General features: G+C 43.0%; 1 protein-coding gene and 1 pseudogene across 3 annotated transcripts; one reads left to right on the top strand and one right to left on the bottom strand.

The window, feature by feature from the left end:
• Window positions 1-354: 354 nt before the first annotated feature.
• LOC110317726 lies at window positions 355-765 on the bottom strand (annotated as a pseudogene).
• A 5,090-nt stretch (window positions 766-5,855) lies between these two features.
• Ndufaf1 (NADH:ubiquinone oxidoreductase complex assembly factor 1) lies at window positions 5,856-17,791 on the top strand. Of its 3 annotated transcripts, none has more exons than XM_021194409.2 (5): window positions 5,856-5,919; window positions 11,586-12,243; window positions 14,772-14,957; window positions 16,564-16,638; window positions 17,440-17,791. In XM_021194409.2, exons 2-5 carry the CDS (start codon window positions 11,662-11,664, stop codon window positions 17,587-17,589), a joined length of 993 nt encoding a protein of 330 aa, XP_021050068.1. In that variant the 5' UTR covers window positions 5,856-5,919; window positions 11,586-11,661; the 3' UTR covers window positions 17,590-17,791. The 3 variants fall into 3 exon arrangements, with proteins under 3 accessions (XP_021050068.1, XP_029392335.1, XP_029392334.1); XM_029536475.1 differs by having other exon boundaries at window positions 5,898-6,065; XM_029536474.1 differs by having other exon boundaries at window positions 5,898-6,105.
• The last annotated feature ends 5,310 nt before the right edge of the window (window positions 17,792-23,101 follow it).

Below are 23,101 nucleotides of genomic sequence, written 5' to 3'. Positions count from 1 at the left end.
AAAAAAAAAAGAAATTTACTTATTAAAAAATCCAAATGCTGTCATGTCCAGAAAATTTTAACAGGTTTATTTGTAATTGTTATAAAGTTGAACTGTTGAAATGTTTTCACTGAAACATTTTGCTTGCATTAATGCTTTATATCTTGCATTTATGTTAAAAATTCACACACAAATGAACGTGGAGAAACTACCAATACCTGATTCTGTCCCCTATGTTTCCACTCGCAATTATATACTTAGGTACCTTTGACCCCATGGAAAACATATCTAACATTCAGAACTACTGATAACAGGAAACAGAGGAAAAAAACTTTTTTTTTTTGAGAATGAAATGTTTCCCCTCATAGTGGACTCTTAAGCACGTTCTCCGCGTATGCAGCATGCTAGCTGGATATCTTTTGGCATAATTGTTACACATTTGGTATGGATAGCACAGAGGTTGGTATCTTCAAAAAGGCCAACCAGATAGGCCGCACTTGCCTCCTGCAAAGCACCAATAGCTGCACTCTGGAAGCGCAGATCTGTTTTGAAATCCTGAGCAATTTCTCAAACCGGACGCTGAAAGGGGAGCTTGCGAATCAGAAGTTCAGTGGACTTCTGCTAGCGTCTGATTTCGCGGAGTGCCACAGTACCAGGCCTGTAACCATGAGGTTTCTTCACCCCTCCAGGAGAGGGCGCACCCTTGCGAGCGGCTTTTGTAGCCAGTTGTTTCCTGGGTGCTTTGCCACCGGTGGATTTGCGAGCAGTCTGTTTTGTATGACCCATGGTATGGACACCTCCTTACTTACCCCTCTTCCCCTTCTGCTGGAGCTCCGCAAGCGAGAGGTGGCGCTGGTGTTAGAGAGTAGCTGCAGCTGCGAACACAAAGCGCAACTCTTATAAATCAAAACTTTTAGACAGGGCAGTGGTGGCACACATCTTTAATCCCAGTATTTGGGAGGCAGAGGCAGGCAGACTTCTGAGTTAAAGACCAGTCTCATCTACAGAGTGAATTCCAGGACAGAAAAACCCTGCCTTGAAAAATCAAAAGAAAAAAAAAAGGTTATGATTCACAATCAAGCAGAGTTTGAGACTGGGAGACCTCAAAGCCCTCCTACACAGTTACACACTCCCTCCAAGGCCACATCTTCTAATAGGGCCAATTCGTATGTCCAAGCATTGAAACATATGAACCTATGGGCCCAAATGTATTCAAACCAACACAGAGTCTCTAATTGTTAAGTTGGACTGAAGCGTTCTCTTTTAGCCCACTGTCTTAGTTAGGGTCGTACTGCTATGAACCGACACCATGACCAAGGCAACTCTTATAGAACAATATTTAATTGGGGCTGGCTTACAGGTTCGGAGGTTCAGCCCATTATCATCAAGATGGGAATATGACAGCATCCAGGCAGGCACGGTGCAGGAAGAGCTGAGAGTTCTACATGATCATCTGAAGGCTGCTAGTAGAATACTGGTTTCCAGGCAACTAGGATAAATTAAAACCCACACCCATGGTGACACAGCTACTCAAACAAGGACACTCCTACTCCAACAGGGCCACACCTTCTAATAGTGCCACTCTCTGGGCTGAGCATATACAAACCATCACATTCCACTCACTGGCCCACATAGGCTTGTTTAAACATATGTGTCTTTGGGGACCATACCTAAATACTTTATTTAAAGTATAATGCAAAATACATTTAGTCCAACTTCAAAAGTCTCCATAGTCTATAGCAATCTCAGCAATGTTAAATGTCCAAAGTTCAAAGTCTCTTCTGAGATTAATACAATCAATTAACTGTAATCTCCAAAGCAGGACAGGAAGCCAGCTGGGCAAAGTCCAAATTCTGCATCTCCATGTTTGATGTCAAAGTCGTCTTCGGGTCTCCAACTCCTTTTTCTTTTCTTTTTTCTTTCTTTCTTTCTTTCTTTCTTTCTTTCTTTCTTTCTTTCTTTCTTTCTTTTTAAGATTTATTTATTTCATGTATGTGAGTAAACTGTTGCTGTCTTCAGACACACCAGGAGAGGGCATGGAATCCCCATCACAATGGTTGTGAGCCACCATGTGATTGCTGGAAATTGAACTCAGGACCTCTGAAAGAGGAATCAGTGCTCTTAACCACTGAGCCATCTCTCCAGCCCCAACTCCTTTTTCATCTTTGGTGACTGCAACAAACTTCTTTCAGCTGGGTTGGTTCCACTCCCTGTTAGCAGCTTCCCTCAACAGATAGACCATGACTTTGGAATCTCAAATATCTTTGAGTCTCCAAAGCACTTTCAATGTTATAGCTTCTTGTTTCAATGTCTGGGATCCACACATGATCTTCTGGGCTCCTCCCAAGGGCTGGCATCACTTCTCCAGTTCTGCCTCTGTAGCAGTCTAAGCTCAGGTTGATCCACTCCACTGCCACTGCAGTTCTTGGTGATCATACCATTGTACTGGAATCTCCAATGCACTGGATATTCTGCTGAAGATAGGCTTCACCAATAGCCTCTCATAGGCTCTCTTCATGTTGCCAAGCCTCACCTCAAATCCTTTGCATGAACCCTTCAGTTCAGAACTACAACTGAGGCTGCACCTTCACCAATGGCCTTCCATGGCCTCTCACAGTGCCAAGCCTCAGCTGCTATTTCTGACTCCTTCATGTCTTCAAAACCAGTATCACTTGGATGACTTACACATTACCAATTACAGCTACAGCACAAGGTACAACCTGTGCTATCTCTGGACCACAGCTACTTTGTGCTTTCAGAAAACGCTTCCAGAAGATTTCACCTCAGTGATGCTGCTATATCTCTCTCTCTCTCTCTCTCTCTCTCTCTCTCTCTCTCTCTCTCTCTCTCTCTCTCTGGTTTTTCGAAACAGGGTTTCTTGAAAAACCCTGGCTATCCTGGAACTCAGTCTGTAGTCCAGGCGGGCCTCAAACTCCAAAATCTGCCTGCCTCTGCCTCCCAAGTGCTGGGAATAAAGGCGTGCGTCACCACTGCCCAGCCCTGGTGCCCTTTTAATACTTGAACCATATGTTTTATATTTTTCCTTTCTCAGTTTGCTATGCTTGTTTAAAATGTTCTTCACGAGACTTAACCAGAGGACAAAGTCTATAAAGGAAGTTTCTGAGATTTCCTTTGTCAATGCAATTTATCTGAGTTTCTTCACCTTAGCCCCATGCAGACTCTTCAGACAAGGGCAAAAATGAGCCACATTCTTTACCAAAATACCACAAAACAGTCTCTAGGACACATATGGAAATTCTCCACTGAAACCTCTTAGGTGAGGTCTGTACAATTCAAATCACTCGCCGGGCGTGGTGGTGCACGCCTTTAATCCCAGCACTTGTGAGGCAGAGGCAGGTGGATTTCTGAGTTTGAGGCCAGCCTGGTCTACAAAGTGAGTTCCAGGACAGCCAGGGCTACACAGAGAAATCCTGTCTCAAACAAACAAACAAATAAACAAACAAACAAAAAAACAATTCAAATTACTCTCCGTAACAAGCTCTTCTATATTGCTACTATGATCGCCCATTAAGCCCCACTTAAAGCATTCTACTTCTTTCCAAATCCAAGGTCCTGAAATCCACATTCTTCCAAACAAAAGGATGGTCAGGCCTATCACATCAATACTCCATTTCTGGTACCAACTTCTGTCTTAGTTGGAGTTTTACTGCTGTGAACAGACACCATGACCAAAGCAACTCTTTAGCTAAGATCAACATTTAGCTGGGTAGTGGTGGCCCATGCCTTTTATCCTAGCACTTGGGAGGCAGAGGCAGGAGGATTTCTGAGTTGGAGGCCAGCCTGGTCTATAGAGCGAGTTCCAGGACAGTCAGAGCTATACAGAGAAACCCTGTCTTAGCCGGGCGTGGTGGCGCATGCCTTTAATCCCAGCACTCGGGAGTCAAGGCAGGCGGATTTCTGAGTTCGAGGCCAGCCTGGTCTACAAAGTGAGTTCCAGGATTGCCAGGGCTATACAGAGAAACCCTGTCTCGAAAAACCAAAAAAAAAAAAAAAAAAGAGAGAGAGAGAGAGAAAAGAAAAGAAAACCTGTCTCAAAAAGCCAAAAAACAAACAAACAAAAAACCCCAAACAACAACAGCAAAACCAACGACATTCAATTGGGGTTGGATTGCAGGTTCAGAGGTACAGTTCATTATCATCAAGGGTGGAACATGGCAGCATCCAGGCAGGCATGGTGCAGGAGGAGCTGAGAGTTCTACATCTTTATCTGAAGGCTGCAGGAAAAATAGTAACTTCCAGGCAGCTAGGATGAGGGTCTTAAAGCCCACACCCACAGTGACACACCTGAGATTCTAGTATTGTAGGCACCTGCCAACCATGCCCAGCAGTGTCCTGATATTTGTTAAAATGCCATGACTTTAAATCTTCCCTGTTGTCCAAAAGAACCCCAAATTGCTCAAAAGAGTCCAAAGATAAGCAGTAAAGCAAAACCCAATGTACACGGATAAGAGAAACGTACTAAAGGTCCTGTTTTCTCAAGAATCTAAAACAAAGCCCCAAGTTGATTTTCTGCTTCACCAAGTAGAGGTAAAAAGCAGCTGATGAGGGTTGGAAAGATGGGTCTCTCGGTAAGGACACTTTCAGGGTTTGGTTCTCTGCATTCACATGGTGACTACAATTTTAAGTTCATAGGTTCTGATACCTTCAGGCTCCCGAGGGAACAAAATACACATGTTGCACTTACATATGTGCAGGAACCAGCCTACCAAAAATAAAGAGACATTTGTGTCTCTCAATCTATCAGATTATTTAAACAATGAACCTCAAAGAAATAGGAGCTTCCCAAGGAATCTTAAGTAGGAAGAAGGAAACAACAAAGAACCAAGCAACCAACCAACCAAACAAACCCCCAACTTGTCTCTAGGAAACAGATTTTCACAGTTCTTATAAGAAAAATTAGGCGAAGAGACAGACTCAAAAGGCTGAGACTGTTTTATTGGAAGAGTGAGGGGCCTCAACTTTTCCATGGGCTGAAAGTTGAATGTGATTAGAGGGACTGTGGCAGTGGCAGTCTCCCTCCCTCTCCCCTTCCCTCCCCACTTCTCTCTCTCTCTCTCTCTCTCTCTCTCTCTCTCTCTCTCTCTCTCTCTCTCTCTCTCTCTCTCTCTCTCTCTCTCTCTCTCTCTCTCTCTCTCTCTCTCTCTCTCTCTCTCTCACGCGCGCACACACCCCCTTTATACTTATACACCTATACTTAGATAGCTACCAGGACATTATGGCCTCGAACTCCCAGAGATACGAATACCCCTCCTTCCCCAGAGCTGGAATAAAAGTGTGGACTACCATGTCAGCTTCGCTTTTAGTTCTCAATTTGGCTCTTTTAACTGGCTTACTGAGGATGGGTGATTGGGGCTGACTTGGGAAACAGTTGTGCAACCCAAGTTGGAAAACATTTTAACTGAAGTGTGCACAAGCTCTGCTGTATGGATTACATAGGGGCACAATTGAGGAAAGCCAGGATTGATTGCTATCTAGGTGATCAGTGGCTCTCCAAAGGCAGTTAAGTGGCTTTCTAAAGTCACACAGCGGACAGTTCTCAAGGAACTCCAGGGAAGAAGAAGCCCAAGTGGCCAAGTATCTGGAAGTGAAGAGGCGTTAGCAGTGCAGAGATCCGGTTTAAGAGAAGATTGATATTTACATACGGGGGCGGGGTACAAGAAGCAGAACGAAGAGCTCGCTCACAAATGATAGGAAATTTCAGAAAGCGACCCCGCTGGGAAAATTTGAGGACGTAAAGCCTCCGGTAGTCCCACGCTTTGGGATACTTTCCGTTACTCTAGTACGATCTGAAGCTCTTGTTTCTTTTACACCTAGTTTGGTGTCGGATGGCAAAAGTAGATGGACCAGCGTCGGAAGCGTGGCGAACCGGGCGGGATAAGTAGACGGACTATGCGGAAGCCGTAGGTGGGGTCTGAGAAGGTGAGCTGACCCTTCTGGTAGGTGGGAGCGTCCGCGACGAGGAGATCCGGGAGAGTCCTGGCGGGTGAGGGTCGAGGGGCTGCCACTCCTCGGGAGCGTCTAGCTTTCGGAGGCTGGGACGTGATCAACCCCGCGCCTGCCTTGAGGTGAGCGCCTGCCTGGTCTTCAGAGTGAGTTTTGTCTCTGGTGAGTGATCTCGAATAACTATTTAATTGTGGAATCCTTTTCTTTAGCCTTGGTAATTAGAATAATAATACTAGAAGTACCCGTCTCAGAGTCAGGATTATCGCGAGAAGTCAATAAAAACACACGGAGAATAGTTTCTGGCACTTGGGAAGCCCTAGATTGAACGGTCGTTTCTGTACACAGTAGTACAGTCACGCTGCTAGGAGCGGTGTGAATATCCTATTAAAAACTCGCCATTAGCTTCGAACCGATGTCACCCGGTTACTGAGTTTGACTGAGTTTCTTGCAAGAAATTATTAAACAAAACACGAAGTTGTAGTATTGTTAGAAAAGTAATAAGATATCCGAAGGTTTGGAAAACAGGGTTAAAGTTACTCATAATCCCACCATTTTACCTTCTTACTTCTTTAAGTCCTTTTCCCTATCAATTTTTTTTGTCTTTTTTATAATTTTGCTTTCTTTCTTTTTTGTCTTCGAAAAGGGGTCACATAATGTCCACCTTGCCCTTGAACGGTCTACGTTTCAGAAGATGACCTTAAATCCTGATCCTTGTTTCCCGACTTCCCCAGTGTTGGATTTTGTAGGGTGCACCCAAATCTTACCAGGACTTTGATATTTAAAAGGTGTTCTCCATGAGCTGATGGGCCATCTCCTGGGAGTAGAGGCAGAAAGATCAGGAGTTCAAGACCAACCTGGGTCAAATGGGACTCTTAACCAAAAAGAAAAAGAAGTACAGAATCTATTTGTCTGGGCATGGTAACAAAAGTCTGTAATCTTAACACTTAGGTTGAGGAAGGAGAATTTGATTCAAGGCCAGTGTCTACTTTATTAGAAGCCCATTTTATCAAAACTGCCAGATTATTTAAAGGGAGTATAAAGTTTAAGAAGCCACTTGTTAGAGGGAATTATATAGGCATGTGAACCCTCACGCTTGTAACAGAGATAAAGGATTGTGGAGCTGTTTGTTCAACAAATACTAAGTTTCCAGAAAACTGAGCTTCATACTGGGACCTGGAGGTACAACATTGAATAGTCAACCATTCAGATACTTTAAGTGGGGGGCTGGAGAGATGGCTCAGCGGTTAAGAGCACAGGCTGCTCTTGCAGAGGTCACAACCATCTGTAATGGGATCTGACACCCTCTTCTGGTGTGTCTGAAGACAGCAATAGTGTACTCACATTTAAAAATAAATAAATCTAAAAAAAACTTAAACAAAACAAAACAAAAGCACTGACTGTTCTTCCAGAGGTCATGAGTTCAATTCCCAGTAACCACATGGTGGCTCACAACTATCTGTAACAGAATCTGAGGCCCTCTTCTGGTGTTTCTGAAGAGAGCAACCATGTACTCACATACATTAAATAAATACATAAATACATAAATAAATAAATGTTTAACAACAACAACAAAAAGATACTTCCAGTCTGAGTTGGGGGACTTTGACAAATGAAAAAGTCAGTAAACTGTAGCCAGGATCCATTAGGAATGATTCATTGGGACACTGTTCTTGGTGGAATTGGATAGTCAAGGACCATTTTACCCCATGGTGTAACATGGCTAAACTAAATCTCAAGCTATATGTTATTCAGGTAGAATCAGCAGAGAGCATTCTTGGCCTAAGGGCAACAATTAACTAAGTCATGTAGTAGTCCAAAAGGTGTTGGTTGGATCACAAGTATTCTATCTGGTGGGAACATAGAAAGGATTTGAGATGTGGCTAGAGGTGATGTTGGAGTGATGGCAAAGGGGACCTAGTCTCGTGGAGAAAGATTTTATTGTGAATGTAACAGGGTACCTCTGAAGGAATCTGTCTATCATCTGTTAACTATTTAGTTCTGGGGATTAAATCCAGCCTTTATGTGTGCTCAGCATATACTCAACTGAGCTATCCCGCTAGGTACTTGATTTTAATTGTTTAAAAGAAGAAATAATCTGATTTATGCTCTGTGCCGTTCTAGAGGCTGAGTGGGGAGTGCAAAAATGTGGCCCTGTGACAGAGCAGTGATGGGGGGGGTAAGGAAGGACCTGTGTGATGGATGATGAGAAAGGAGGGGCTTGTCAGAAGCATCACAAGGCCTTTGGGTTGGCAAGGTGGGGTGGGGGTTCACTCTAGTGCAGGCTGACATATAGCCTATTGTGTATTCCAAGATGACCTGAAACTCATCATGTAGTTCATGCTAACCTTCAGCTTAGGATGCTCCTGCCCAAGCTTTCCAAGAGCTGGATGACAGGTGCATTCTGTCATACTTGGCTGTGGGTGCCACTTTGATGTAGATTCAAGCAACTAACAGGTGGGCTAGATTGTTGAGGACTTAAAAATGTATTATGATGATGATGATGATGATGATGATGATGATGATGATGATGATGATGTGGGGGTTGTCAGATGGTTTATGGAACCGGTTCTCTTCTTCCACCTTCATGTGCCTTGCAGGATCCGGCTTAGGTTGTCACCTGATAAGTCATCTTACCAGGCTCTCCCTCACACCTTTTAGCCTTTTTTCTTTCTTTCTTTCTTTTTTTTTTTTTAATGCTCATTGATGTTTTTTTTTTTTTTTTTTTAAAGATTTATTTATTATATGTAAGTACACTGTAGCTGTCTTCAGACACTCCAGAAGAGGGAGTCANATCTTGTTAGGGATGGTTGTGAGCCACCATGTGGTTGCTGGGATTTGAACTCTGGACCTTCGGAAGAGCAGTCGGGTGCTCTTACCCACTGAGCCATCTCACCAGCCCCGCTCATTGATGTTTTGCTTGCATGAATGTCTGTGTAAGCATGTCAGAAGCTCTGGAATGACAGTTACAGATAGTCGAGAGCTACCATGTGGGCTGGGAACTGAACCTGGGTCCCACCCCTTTCAAATGAGAGATTCTTGTTTATTGTGTGTGCTTGTTCTTGCCATGTGCTGACTGATATTGGAGTCTTTTGTTTAGAATGGTTGTATGGTGCTGGAGGTAGGTGGAAGGAGCGAACAGACATGACACAATGGTCCTCTGTGCTCCACCCATATATCACAGCGTCACAGCACGGCACACACATAGCAAATACTTAGCACAGGGTGACAGGACCTTTGTTTTATGTACTTTTTGGACTGATCTTTGGGATTAGGACAGGAGAAAGACAAAGAAACCCACATTGTGTAATTTACTTCCTCCCAGGGCTGGCTGGAGGAGGAGGGAGGAGGGGCTGGTCTGCCTTTCTGGTGCACTCCTTAAATGTTGGGATTACAGGCAAAGTTGATACTTCTCATTAGAACTGTGGGTGCAGGGGCTGGAGAGATGGCTCAGCAGTTAAGAGCACTGACTGCTCTTCCAGAGGTCCTGAGTTTAATTCCCAGCAACCACATGGTAGCTCACAACCATCTGTAATAGGATCTGATGCCCTCTTCTGGTGTGTCAGAAGACAGCTATAATGCACTCCTATAAAAAAAATAAATCTTAAAAAAAAAAAAAAAAAAAAAAAGAACTGTGGAGTAATATTGCTAGTGTCTAGTGGAAGGACTCAAGGCCAGGGGTTTAGTTCCAGTTTCTGTACTGGGTAACAGTATGACTTTAGGCAAGTTTCTTGGTGTGTTTCCTGCAGAGAGGAAATACCTCACTGGTTATTTGCCTCATAGGATTCTTTCTTTTTTTTTCTTTTTGGGTTTTTGAGAGAGGGTTTCTCTGTATAGCCCTGGCTGTCCTGGAACTCACTTTGTAGACCATGCTGGCCTCAAACTCAAATCCTCCTGTCTCTGCTTCCCGAGTGCTGGGATTAAAGGCATGTGCCACCACTGCCACACATTTTTTTTTTTTTACTTACTTTTTTTGGTTCTTCAAAATGGGGTCTTCTATATCTGGAAGTGAACTTGAATTTGTTATGTAGCCAAGATGACTTCCTGATCTTACTGTGTCCTCCAAGGCTGAGGGTACAGTCTCTCACCAACAAGCTCACCAACAAGACCTGCTTAGGTCTGCCTTGAAGGGGCTCAGATAACTGACTCAGGGTAGGGTGGGCCTGGGCCTACAGATTTGTTAGATACAAGATCTTGGGGGAAATCTCTTGAAATGCAGTGAATCAGACCCACCTTGTGATTGTCATTCCATCTCATCCTCAGAAGAAACTCAGGACAGACAGGGGCCTAATTTCTGAAGAGATACTTAAAAGCTAGCCCAGGCGGTGGTGGCGCACGCCTTTGATCCCAGCACTGGGGAGGCAGAGGCAGGCAGATTTCTAAGTTTGAGGCCAGTCTGGTCTACAGAGTGAGTTCCAGGACAGCCAGGGCTACACAGAGAAACCCTGTCTCGGAAAACAAAAACAAAAACAAACAAAAAAAACCAAAACAAAAGGAAAAAGACCTTCTGGCTTCTGGGAGAGCAAACTGCTTGTTTTGTTTTGTTTTGAGACAGGATTTTTCTGTGTAGTTTTGGCTGTCCTGAAACTCACTTTGTAGACCAGGCTGGCCTTGAATTTGGAGATCTGTCTGCCTCTGCCTACTGAGTGCTGGAATTAAAGGCGTGTGCCATCACTGTTTGGCTGTGGAGCAAACTGCTTTATTGGGTTTGGTAGGATGAAGCCTCACTACTTGAATACTCAAAGCCTGATAGGTAAACAGAGCCAAGCATCCATCCAGATTTCCTGTCTCTGTTGCTCACGTTAGCTCCTCTTTCTATAGATGAAGCACTAATGTCCAAAGTCACGTGGCTCTCGATTGAATTACTTGAGTATTTTACTTCTTAGGACCTATTGTTTCTTTAAAAATCTATGGACTGGAGAGATGGTTCAGTGGTTAAGAGCACTGGGTGCTCTTCCTGAGGTCCTGAGTTCAATTCCCAGCACTCACATGGTGGCTCACAACCATCTTTAATGGGATCTGATGCTTTCTTGTGGTGTGTCTGATGACAGCTACAGTGTACTCATATAAATAAATAAAAAAAAGAAGGAAAATCTGCTTTAAAGTTGACACAGCCTCTTAAGGTAGCTTGTGGCACACACTTGGATTATTTGGGGTTGATCATCAGGTCTGTGAAGCTAAGGCTGTATCTCTCATCATGGTAGTTTTGTTTAGTGACAGGTCTCATGTAGGCCAACTGTCCTTGAACTCACTATGTAGCTGAAGATGACCTTAAACTGATTGTCTTCCAAGTGCTAGGGTTACAGGCATGTGTCACCAGATTTCGCTATATTGGTACTTTTTTTTGGTTTTTCGAGACAGGGTTTCTTTGTGTAGCCCTGGCTGTCCTGGAACTCACTTTGTAGACCAGGCTGGCCTCAAATTCAGAAATCGGTCTGCCTCCCGAGTGCTGGGATTAAAGGGGTGTGCCACCACGGCCGGCTTTGCTCTTTTTTTTTTTTTGCAATTAATACTCTGCTTCTGATACAGCCACTGTTGAGTAAATTGGGGGAAAATATGAATGTCATAATTCATGGTCTCTGAGTTTGAACTTCTAATACATTTATTCATTGCTCTGCTGATAATTGGTATTTCTTTTGTTGTAGGTGGAATTGGGCTTATAGTTGAAGCTTGTTTTCTCAGCCCGGGCAAATTTTTACATTTTAACATTTTTTTCTTACAATGGCAATGACTTCCATTTACAAATTACTGACTGGCACTTACGTTCATAGAAATTTCCTGAGGCCAAGGGCTGCATTACCTCCATTTGTGGGCAATCACTTTGTAGACTATTCTTCCAATAGTCTTCAGAAAAAAGTGACTTCTGCGGACAGAGTCTCCCAGCAGGGAAAGACTGAAGAAGGCTTACAAGCACATGACCACAAAGAAGTTGCTTTAGATGCGCCTTCTCCTGACAGGACACCTGAAGTTAGTTTTGATAAAGCAATTAGAGATGAAGCAATAGAACATTTTAGACGTTTTAAGGATGAAATTGTGGCTCATTTGAGAGGCCCAGACGGCCGCCCACTACAAGAGGTCATAGTGGAACAAGCCAGGGTTGTCTGGCAGTTTCGTGAAAAAGAAGATTTGGATAAGTGGACGGTGACTTCTGATAAGACGATTGGAGGTAGAAGTGAAGTATTCTTGAAAATGAGCAAGAACAACCGAAGTGCCCTGCTTTATGGAACTCTGAGCTCTGAGGCTCCTCAGGATGGGGACAGTAGACAAAGTGGATACTGTGCAATGATCTCCCGGATTCCAAGGGTAGGTGAGGCCATTCTCTAGTGACTTGGATTGTAGAGGGAACTGTAACAGACACTTGCTCTTCTGTAAGTGAACACATCTGTTTTGCTATATACAGGCATCTTGCCTTATATAGAGGTAAGTAACTACGTGGCCTTATTGTAAAAGGGGGCATTATTTTGGGTTTGAGAAGAGTAGTGCATCTGAGAATCTGGAGAAGATAGGCTTTGAAAGGTATTTGGGGAGATTGGCATCTCCAACTTGGACTAGAGTTACCCTGTATGTAGCCTTTGTTTTTGTTTTTAAGTCAGTTCTCTCATACAGCTCAGGCTGGCCTTGAGCTAACTAGAGCTGAGGATGACCTTGAACTCCTGATACTACAGGGGTGTGCTACCACATCTGGTACTTATATTCATAGTTGACATTATTTTGTTGGGGGCTGCAGAGATGGTCCAGTCTGTAACGTCCTTGCCATGGCAAATGTGAGGGCCTGAGCTTGGGTCTCCAGTACATAGGTAAGAATCTGGGTGTGGCACCTATGAGTAACAAACAGTTGCACATGTATGTCTAATGGCTGTGTAACACATCTCTCTTGATACTTCTCTGCATCTGTGATGCTCACTGTGCATACACACTACTGTTCCCAATTTTGAGACAGGGTTTCTCTGTAGCCCTGGTTGTCCTGGAACTTACTTTGTAGACCAGGCTGGCTTCGAACTCAGAAATCCACCTGCCTCTGCTTCCCGAGTGCTGGGATTAAAGGCGTGTGCCACCACGCCCGGCTTCACTCTAGCCTTTCATCTCTCGACTCTTAACTCCTCTCTCTAACAGTGAGAAATCTCTATCCACTCTCCAACCCTAGGAATGTATTATGCAGGTTTGGAATTTTTGTAGTTGTGTTCCCCAAATTAATCTTGAACTCCTAGGCTTAAGTGCCCACCCCCAATTGCCCACCACCTTAGCAGGTGGATTTACAAGTATTCACCACCTCACTTTGTGTTTGTTCTGCATTGGGGATCAAACCCAGGGCCTTCAGCATTCTGTGCAGCTGACAGAATCATAGCCATATTCAGCCCCAGTTTCACAATTCTTAAACCAAAACCCTGTCAGAAATCACATTAGAGTGCAGTGCTTATCCTGGGCCTGGTGATGCAGGCTTGTGATCCCAGCAGTGTGAGAGAGCTGTTTTGCCAAACTAAGGTCTGCCTAGGCTACTGAGTAAGTTCAGGTCCAGCCTAGGCAAATAAGGGAAATTGTACTTCAGAATAAAAACCTCGAGTGTAGGGCTTAAGAGATGGCTCAGAGGCTGCTTGCTCTTCCAGTTGAATTCCCAGCAACCACATGGTGGCTCACAACCATGTGTAATGGGATCTGATAACCTCTTCTGGTGTGTCTGACGACAGCGACAGTATACTCATATAAATGAAATAAATCTTTAAAAAACAAAAAACAACAACAACAAAAAAAAACCTTGGGTGTAGTGATTCTTGTAATCACTACATATGGGAGGAGGCAAGAGGATTGAGAGTTCAAGGTTATTCTGAGTTATGTAGCAAGTTCTAGCTACATGAGGCACCTTCTCATGAGACACAGCAGAGCTGTGAGTGCGTGCTTGTTCAAGGCTTACTCCATAATCCAATCAGTACTCCATAATAATAAAACAAAACCATTTTTACTAATTTTTAAATTTTTTTTCTTACTTTTTTTCTTCCTTTCTTTCATTTGTTCATTCTTTGGTTTGGTTTGATTTTTTGTTTTGCTTTTGTTTTTCGAGACAGGGTTTCTTTGTGTAGCCATGGCTATCTGGGAACTTGATTTGTAGACTGGGCTGGTCTAGAACTCACAGAGACCCACCTTCCTCTGCCTCCTAAGTCCTTGGATTAAAGGTGTGTGCTGAGAACACAGTGTTTAAATACATGGTTTCTTTTGTTTTAAGTCGTGAGGTTTCTGGCTATAGTTACAGGTAGATAGATGCAGCCATACCTACGTTTGTCTGAGGGTGCTGGGGGTATGAACTCTGGTCCATATGCTTTTGCAAGAAGCACTGATCCATCTCGTCAGCCTCATGATTTACAAAACTTGATTTTTGATGGGGCAAGACATTTGTCATAAAATAGACCACCCAGAAGCCATTGTTCCTTAATCAGGGAGGAAAAGTACACTTATTTCCATTGGATAAGTACAGATGAGTGGCTGTGATACAGAAACACTGTCCTCGCTTAATCAGGCCTTGAACATTACCTTAGGAACACATGCCAGTGTGCTTGTGCTAGAATAATGATGGGCAGGTTTATCTTACAAAATGTACATAGAATGCCATATTGTGTTGGTAAGGTGGCTCAGTGAGTAAGGTACTGCTGCTAAGCTGGAAGACACTAGTTCAATCTCTGGAACCCACAGGGAAAAAGGAAAGACTGACTAACAAAGGTTGTCCTCTGGCATCCGTATGTGCTCCTCCCCCAACACTAAACAACCCTGCTGACTTGGTGATGGCTTAAGTTTTCTCACAGTGCAGAATGAACTAAACGGCTTGCTTTGCCGTACCTCAGGGTGCTTTTGAGAGGAAGCTGTCTTATGATTGGTCCCAGTTTAATACTCTGTATCTCCGAGTTCGTGGGGACGGACGGCCTTGGATGGTGAATATCAAGCAAGACACAGAGTTTATCCAGAGAAAAAATCAGATGTACAGTTACTTCATGTTCACCCGTGGGGGACCCTACTGGCAGGAAGTCAAGGTAAAATTTCAATTTTTCACTGTTAGGAAAATGGGATCTATTGAAATTTTGGTTACATTGTAGTTTTCTTTTTCATAGTAGTAATTCTTACATAAAATAGAAGCAGAATGAGTAGAAGTAAGAGGACCTTGGGGGAATATTTAACAGACAAATGACTTTTTTTTTCATTAATAAAAAGAACCAGGCATGGTAGCACATGCCTTTAATCCCAGCACTCAGGAGGAAAAGGCAGGTAGATCTGAGTTTGAGGCCAGGCTACCCTACATAGCAAGTTCTAAGATAGTCAGGGTATAGAGAAAGAGCCTGATTTAACAATCATAATTTATGTATATATGTGTCCTAGTTTGGTTTACTGTTGCTGTGGTGAAACGCCATGACCAACGCAGGTTGGGAGGAAAAGGTTTATTTCACTCACAGTTCCTCACAACATTCATCATCAAAAGCAGCGAGGGCAGGAACCTGGAGGTAGGAGCTGATGCAGAGGCCACGGAGGGCGCTGCTTACTGGTTTGTGTCTCATGGCTTGCTCAGCCTGCTGGCTTATAGGACCCAGCACCCCCAGCCCAGGGATGGCCCCACCCACAATGGCCTGGGCCCCGCCCCATCAACCACTAGTTAAGAACATGCTCCACAGGCTTGCCTACAGCCTGAACTTGGGGAGGCCTTTTCCTAATTGCTCTTCCCTCCCCTCTGGTGACTGTAAGTTGAATCAAGTTGGCATAAAACTATCCAGCACGGTATGTTAGCTCACTAGCCAATACATTTGTATGTGAATGAGGAGGGGCGTGGAATGTTTAGCAGATGCTCTCCCACTGAGCTATATTCCTCTCTCAGTAAAAAAACCAGTCTTCATATTTGGCTTTTTCCTGTGGTATAAGAAGCCAGCATCCTCCCACCGTCACTCCATATAAGGGCTGGAGCCAGGCTGAAGCCCTCACTTGCCATGAGAACACTTCACAGCCCAGCCCAGAGCTTTAGTTTTTATTTTCAGGTAAGGTATCACTAAGTTGCCTGGGCTGGCCTTGAACTGTATTCTTCCATTAACTCTCACATAGCAGGGATTCACAGGCCTGATGGGTGTGGGTGTGTGTGTGTGTGTGTGTGTGTGTGTGTGTGTGTGTGTGTGTGTATGTGCACATACTCTCCCGCTCACACTCCTATTGCCTGTCTTTGGTCTAAGGAAAAGTGGTAAAGGGCTTCCAAATTTACAGCACTGTAAAAACAAAACCCAGCCTGGTCTACAAAGTGAGTTCCAGGACAGCCAGGGCTGTACAGAGAAACCCTGTCTCGAAAAACCAAAAAAAAAAAAAACACCTCAGAAAATTGCAGTTTTAATCCAAAGAGCTAGCCATCTCCCATACATGAAATTTTCTACTTACTAACTTACCTATTTACTAAAATGTGGTCTTGTTATGTTACTCATGCTAGTCTTGAACCAGTGAATTTAGGTAACCCTTCTGCCTTAGTCTCCTGAGTAGCTGGGATGATAGCTTTTAGCATATGTAAAATAGATATAGAAACAAAATATCCTTTTATCATTGTGGTTCCAACAAATGCCTCAAGTGTTCATGTTTCAGCTCTAAAATAACTGCTCTCTTTTTTTCCAGATTCCTTTCTCCAAATTTTTCTTTTCAAATCAAGGAAGGGTACGAGATGTCCAGGGCCCACTCGTATTGGACAAGGTGATGTTACCACTCATAACAAGGCCTTCCTTAGTGAACTACAGTTGTTGTGAGCGCCAGCTCAGTCTGTTTTGTAAGGATGGCAGATGACGGATTAGAATTCCTGCCCAGGCTCCTGTTAGGACAGAAGCGGACTTGGATCTCCTTCCTGGGGGATGCTAGTGTGATTTTGTTTTCAGTATGCTTCATTTTATATTTTATTTTAGCTTTATGTAAGAGCTCAGAACTTCCAGGAGACACCATTGAAAGGCCCTGCTATATTACTGTCTTTTTTTTTTTTTTTTTTTGGTTTTTTTAAGACATGGTTTCTCTGTGTAGCCTTGGCTGTCCTGGAACTCACTCTGTAGACCAGGCTGGCCTCGAACTCAGAAATCCTTCTGCCTCTGCCTCCCAAGTGCTGGGATCAAAGGCGTGGGCCATCACACCTGGCTTAGCTATATTACTGTCTTAAGTGGACTACTTGAAAGGAGTGGGGAGAAGCAGCCACCCAATTTTGCTGGGACACCCCTGTAAATACCAGCACTTGAGGGGTGAAGGAGGAGGATCAGGAGCTGAAGGCCAGATGTGGCTATATACCAAAAGTTCAGGGCCCTGTCTAGAAGAAAGGAAATAAAAAGCAGTCTTGTATCTGTACTTCTCATAGTTTAGTATGGCAAACGAAAAGTGTGCTGTGCTGAGACTGGCAGTGGGAAGGCTCCATAGTGATTTAGGAAGAACATCCCTGCATCAGCACATGAGATTCTAATCCATCCCTGCATCAGCACATGAGATTCTAATTCATCTCTCTTATTTTGTATTTAGATATCTTCTATAGGATTCACTCTGTCTGATAAGGTGGATGGACCATTCTTCCTGGAAATAGATTTCATTGGTGTGTTTACTGATCCAGCCCATACAGAAGAATTTGCTTATGAGAATTCTCCCGCTCTTAACCCAAGACTTTTCAGATAGAGAACTGGGGATGTCAGTAGCGTGTGGTCACAAAGCAGACAGAGCCTTTCTGTCTACCCGGCCCCTCTCGTAGTACTTAAGACTGTAAGTACAGCATGGCCCCTCAGCGGCATCTCCTGGAAGTTCTTCTGAGTACTTATGTGAAGATAAAATAAAAGGACGTGTACTGAAAACAAAAATAAAGCCTTTCTGCCTACCACCTCCCCTCAGCCTTTTTCCGCTGTGCTGGAAACTGAAATTGAATGCAGAGCCTCGTGTATGTGAGGCAGATATGAGCTATGCTCCTGTCCCCAGGTGAGCCTGTGTTTAATGTGTTATTTTTTTTTCCTTAACGTTAAATGTTGTTGCTAAGAGAGCAGGAGCTTGGGTCTCAGCATGAAACCAGGGCATTAGCTAATACAGGCACAATACATTTGCTGGGGAAATTCCTATAAGAGATTGTCCTATGTAAGGAGACAGTTTTCAAATACGGCTCTGGTGCAACTCTAGTTGGTCTTCTACCATGCTGTCCTTTGGTTTCCTAATTGACCTTTGAGGAAAGGAGTTGGCTAAACAATGTGAAGATTAAAGTCATTGGGAAATTGCTTGCCTTCCAAAGACTTGAGATTAGTAGTGCTAACTTTCAGGGGCTTACATAACTGTTGCTGATAGGAGAGATAGGTTAGGTTATGGTTGTTAAAGAGCCCCATTCATTTAAAAATGTCATAGAGGGAGCTGCAGAAATGTCTTAGCAAGTAAGAGTGCTGACTGCTCTGGGAGAGTACCCAGGTTCTCTTCCCAGAACCTATATGGCTGCACGGAGCATTTTAGGTTGATTTCCAGGGTTCTAAAGCCCTCCTTTGGCCCCCAATGGTACCAGTCTCACACGTGCACAGGAATACATCCATATATAGTAAATGAAAACATTTGAAGGCTCATTTCTATTGTATGTGTATGGTGCTTGCCTGCCTGTATTGTCTATGCACCATGTGTATGCAGTTGCCCATGAACTTGAGAAGAGGGCGTTGGATTCCCAGAAATGGGAGTTACAGACTGTTGTGAGAGCCAGAGCACCCTAGTGTCAAGGACCAGCCTTGGCTTGGAGACCAACCTCAGCAGAGGGGTTTGGGAGTGGCAAACGTAACAGCTCGAAGTCAGTCCTGGGTTCTGCTTGAGAAGCTCTCCAGAGAGCTCAAGCTAGCTCAGCTCTTGTAGACCAAAGCCCAGTCTTTTTTTTTCTTTCTTTTTCTTTTTTCTTTTTTTTTTTTCCCAAGACAGGGTTTCTCTGTATATCCCTAGCTGTCCTGGAACTCACTTTGTAGACCAGGCTGGCCTTGAACTCAGAAATCCGCCTGCCTCTGCCCCCTGAATACTGGGAATAAAGGTGTGTGCCACTACTACCAGGATTAAACATTACTTTAATAAAGGTAGGGGTGGGGGGTTAAAACCAGGAATGGAGGTAGGTCTACAATCCCAGATGTTTGTGGGAGGGAGGAGGCAGATGTTTAACCAATTCAGACTCAGCCTGAGCTACAGAGTGAATTAAGGCCAGCCTGAACCTCTTGAGGAGACCCTGTCTCCAAATGGGGCAATAGAGGGCTTTGGGTGTGGTTGAGTGGTACAGAGCTTGTTGAGCGTGAACAGCCCTGGGTCTATTCTCCAAAGGTGCAAAATTACCTTTGGAAAGAGTAGTTGCACCATTAATTACATTACCAGTGGAACACTGTTGCAATTTGCCCATATTCTCACCAGTATGTGTTGTGTATGTGAATGTGGTGAAGGTATGCATATGTCATGACATGCATGTGGAGCTCAGGTTTGGTTTTTGTTTTTGGTCTTTTTGAGACAGGGTTTCTGTGTAGCCTGGTTGTCCTGGAACTCTCTGTAGACCAGGCTTGCCTCAAATTTAGAGATCCGCCTGCCTCTGCTTCCCAAGTGCTGGGATTAAAGGCATGCACTACCACTGCCTGGACACAACCTCAGCTGTTAAGCTTCAGCTTTCACATTGTTTGATACTCTGTATGCCAGGCTAGCTGGCTGGCAAATGGCTAGGGAGTTTCCTCTCTGCCTCCACTGTTGCTGTATTGCTAGAATTATAGGTGTGTGCTACAGAGTATTCAAGGCAGAAAGATAGCTCACTGAGCCATCTTTGTTCTGTTACTTTGATACAGGGTCTCACTGTGTGGCCCAGGCTGGCTTTGAACTTGCAGAAATCCCTTTGCTTCTGATTCTCTGCAGTGTGCTGTCAAGTGCTGGGATTGCTAGAGAATACTTTTGTCCATGACTTCCTACTATTTTCATGGCTGGCTTACAACTTGTGATCTTTTTGGAGCCTCCTGAGCGCTGGAATTATAGGCCTGTGCCAATACATCCATCTGAAAATTCTTAAAAAATATATATATTTTAGGCCTGCCTTGTCTACCATAGTGAGCCCAAGACCATCCATATTATATTGCAATCCACTGTCTAAATAAACAAAAAATGAAATTTGATTACACTTGTTTTGTTTAGGGGCACGTGGGACATGAGAGGTCACATATGCAAGTTATCAATAGCTTTAGTAGCAAATACCTTAACCCACCGGTTGTAAATTTATTTACATTTAGCTTCTTTAATGTCATATCTAATTAGTCATCAGTTCACCCAAGATTACTCTTATATTTTTATATAAATGTTCACATTGTAAGAAGGAACCAAATCCATTTTGAATAAGACTTCTGTTTTGAATAGGGGTCAAATAAAGTTTAAGTTCCCAAAACCTTCTGAAGTAACTGACATTCTGTTTGAGGGAAAGACATTTTTGTGGGTAACTGACATTCTGGTTGCCAAGTTGAGACATGAATGTTAGGCTAGTCCAATAACCCGACCAATGGGAACGGGGTAAGTACCACAAAGACATGCTCCTAAGGAAGTCCGCTGTTCCTAATCCTGATTGATGGGATAACTTGGCACAACTGTTAATAGTTTTGTAGCTCAAAGACTCTGTTAGGCTGAGTATTATTTGGAGTATAATGAATTTTTCTCATCTAAATACTAAGATGAACATTAGAAGATGCAGCCAGCTCCTACGTCTGTGCAGTTGTCCCTGACTAGTCAATTTTTGCTGTCTAATTCAAATAACTATCTTGCTTTGCTGGACTCGTGCCTGCTTGGGTTGTTTTGACTTCAGACTCTAACGGTATAAAGATTTACTCTTCCCAGGTGGTGGTGGTGGTGGCAGCACATACCTTCAATCCCAGCACTTGGGAGGCAAAAGCAGCTGGATCTCTTGAGTTTAAGGCCATCCTGCTCTTATAGAGGCAAGTTACAGGACAGTAAGGATTACATAGAGAAGCTCTGTCTTATAAAATTTATGGGGCTGAAGAAATGGCTCAGAATTTAAGAGTCATGAGTTTTGAAAAACAAAACAAAACAAAAACAAACAAAAAAAAAGCCAGGGCTATACAGAGAAACCCTGTCTTAAAAACAAAAAACAACAAAAAAACAAAACAAAAAAAGTCATGAGTTTAATTCCAGTGTACATGTAGATAAAGCACTCATAAAAAATTCATAAAGCTTAAAAAAAAAAAGAAAATTAGTCTTGGAACCTTAGAGTTGAATAGCCATAAACTTATTTATGACTATAATTTTATTGTTATAACTATCATTATAACAAAACTACAGCTTTGATCACTGTACCTTGTAGTAAAGTTGAGAAGTATTTTACCTTTGTATTTCATAAGATTTTCATTATTGCCAAGTAGTGGTGGCGCACGCCTTTAATCCCAGCACTTGGGAGGCAGAGGCAGGTGGATTTCTGAGTTCGAGACCAGCCTGGTCTACAGAGTGAGTTCCAGGATTGCCAGGGCTATACAGAGAAACTCTGTCTTGAAAAATAAAACAAAACAAAAAAGATTTTGATTTGTATTTCTATATGAATTTTATTTCAGCACAAAAAAAGAACAGAAAGAAAAAAGATGCATTGATTAAAATTGTATTCCAGCTGGGGAGTGTTGGGGCACGGCTTTAGTTTAGTCCTCGAGTGAGTTCTGTGAGTTTGAAGCCAGCCTAGTTTACAGAGTTTCAGGACAGCCAGGGCTACACAAAAAAACTGTATCCAAAAAAAAGGTACTCAGTTTATAGAGCAATTTTGAATACCTTCATTTTAATATATTACAGACATGAAAATTTTAATTTAGACCTTTAGTTTCAGCAATATTGTTTAGTTTTTCAGTGTAGAAATCTTCAGTATAGTTTGAGTATGAAATATCTTTCAAAGGCCCATTTGCTAAAGGTTTTATTATTACCTAAGGTGCTCCTGAGATGTAATAAATTCTTTAAGACTTAAAGCACTGCTTTTGTAGTTTTGAGACAGGGCCACATTATATAGCTTTGGCTGAGATGGAACGTACAGCAATCCTGCTAAGATATTGGCCACTAAAAGTAGGAGCCACTGGTGGTGGTTTTGATGAAAAAGACTCCCATAGGAAAAAAAAAAAAAAAAAAAAAAAAAAAAAAAAAAAAAGTAGGCATCATCCAGCCTTTAGTTTTAGTTTTTCTTTTTTTTCTTCTGAGAATCAAGTCCAGGTCCTTAGGCAAGAGCCCTACCACCAAGCATACCACACAGTTCTATAGTTTGTTTTTAAAAAGCAGGGTCTCATGAGACTGAGGCAGACAGTTGCTCCTCCTGCCTCTACCTCTTGAGGACTGAACTATAGGTTTATGCCACCACATTCAGCTTAGCTTTATTGATTTATAGTATATATATAAATAGAACTGTTGGTTATTAACCTTGTTATCTTACTATTTCTGGTAGTTAAGTTGCAAGGCCTTAGATTCAAAATGTAGTCAGTAATGAAGGGAAAAAGAAAAACACTTCTTTATAGCCAGGTATGGTGGTATACATCTAACTCTGCACTCACCTGGGAGGTAGAGGCAGGGGCATCAGGAGTTCAAGGTCATCTTCAGATACAAAATGACTTTGGGACCAGTTTGTACCTACCTGAGACCCTGTCTCAATAGTTGTGGGAGAGGAGTGGATGGAAGGGGTTTAAGTGTCTACTGACCTCTGACGGCATCCAAATCCTGAGCAACTTAGGTGTAAAAGCAATGAACCTATCACAGTGAAAAATTTTATTTATGAACATTGTAAGCATTACACACATCTCAGAATCTCTACTCAGCAGAGATCAGAAGGTCACGCCCTGCAGCCCGCCTCTCTCTTTACTACTTGTAAGATTTAAGTCTGCCAATGAAGGTAATTCTTAGAGCAGCAATTCTCAGCTTTGTTGGTGGTGGTACAGTTCAGGGACAGGTGTGTGAGAGCCGAGTATTGTACAACTGTGGTACACCCTTAGCCCTGTGGCTTTTATTTAACAAGTAGAGGGAGCGGAGGTTTTCTAGTTTAGGATTATAATGAGTGACAGTTGGCAAATACATGAAATGTCAGAACAAGGCTCTTATAAGCTAAAACTTTTTACCTCGATAAAATAAGATCTCAATAAGACTAATACTCCCTCGGAGCTATCACCTGACATGAAAACCTCCGGGAAGA

The sequence above is a fragment of the Mus pahari genome, chromosome 3 (assembly GCF_900095145.1).
Source record: "Mus pahari chromosome 3, PAHARI_EIJ_v1.1, whole genome shotgun sequence".
NCBI lineage: Eukaryota > Metazoa > Chordata > Mammalia > Rodentia > Muridae > Mus > Mus pahari.
Note: the sequence above shows the minus strand (reverse complement) of the source record. Positions and strands in the feature narration are given on the sequence as shown.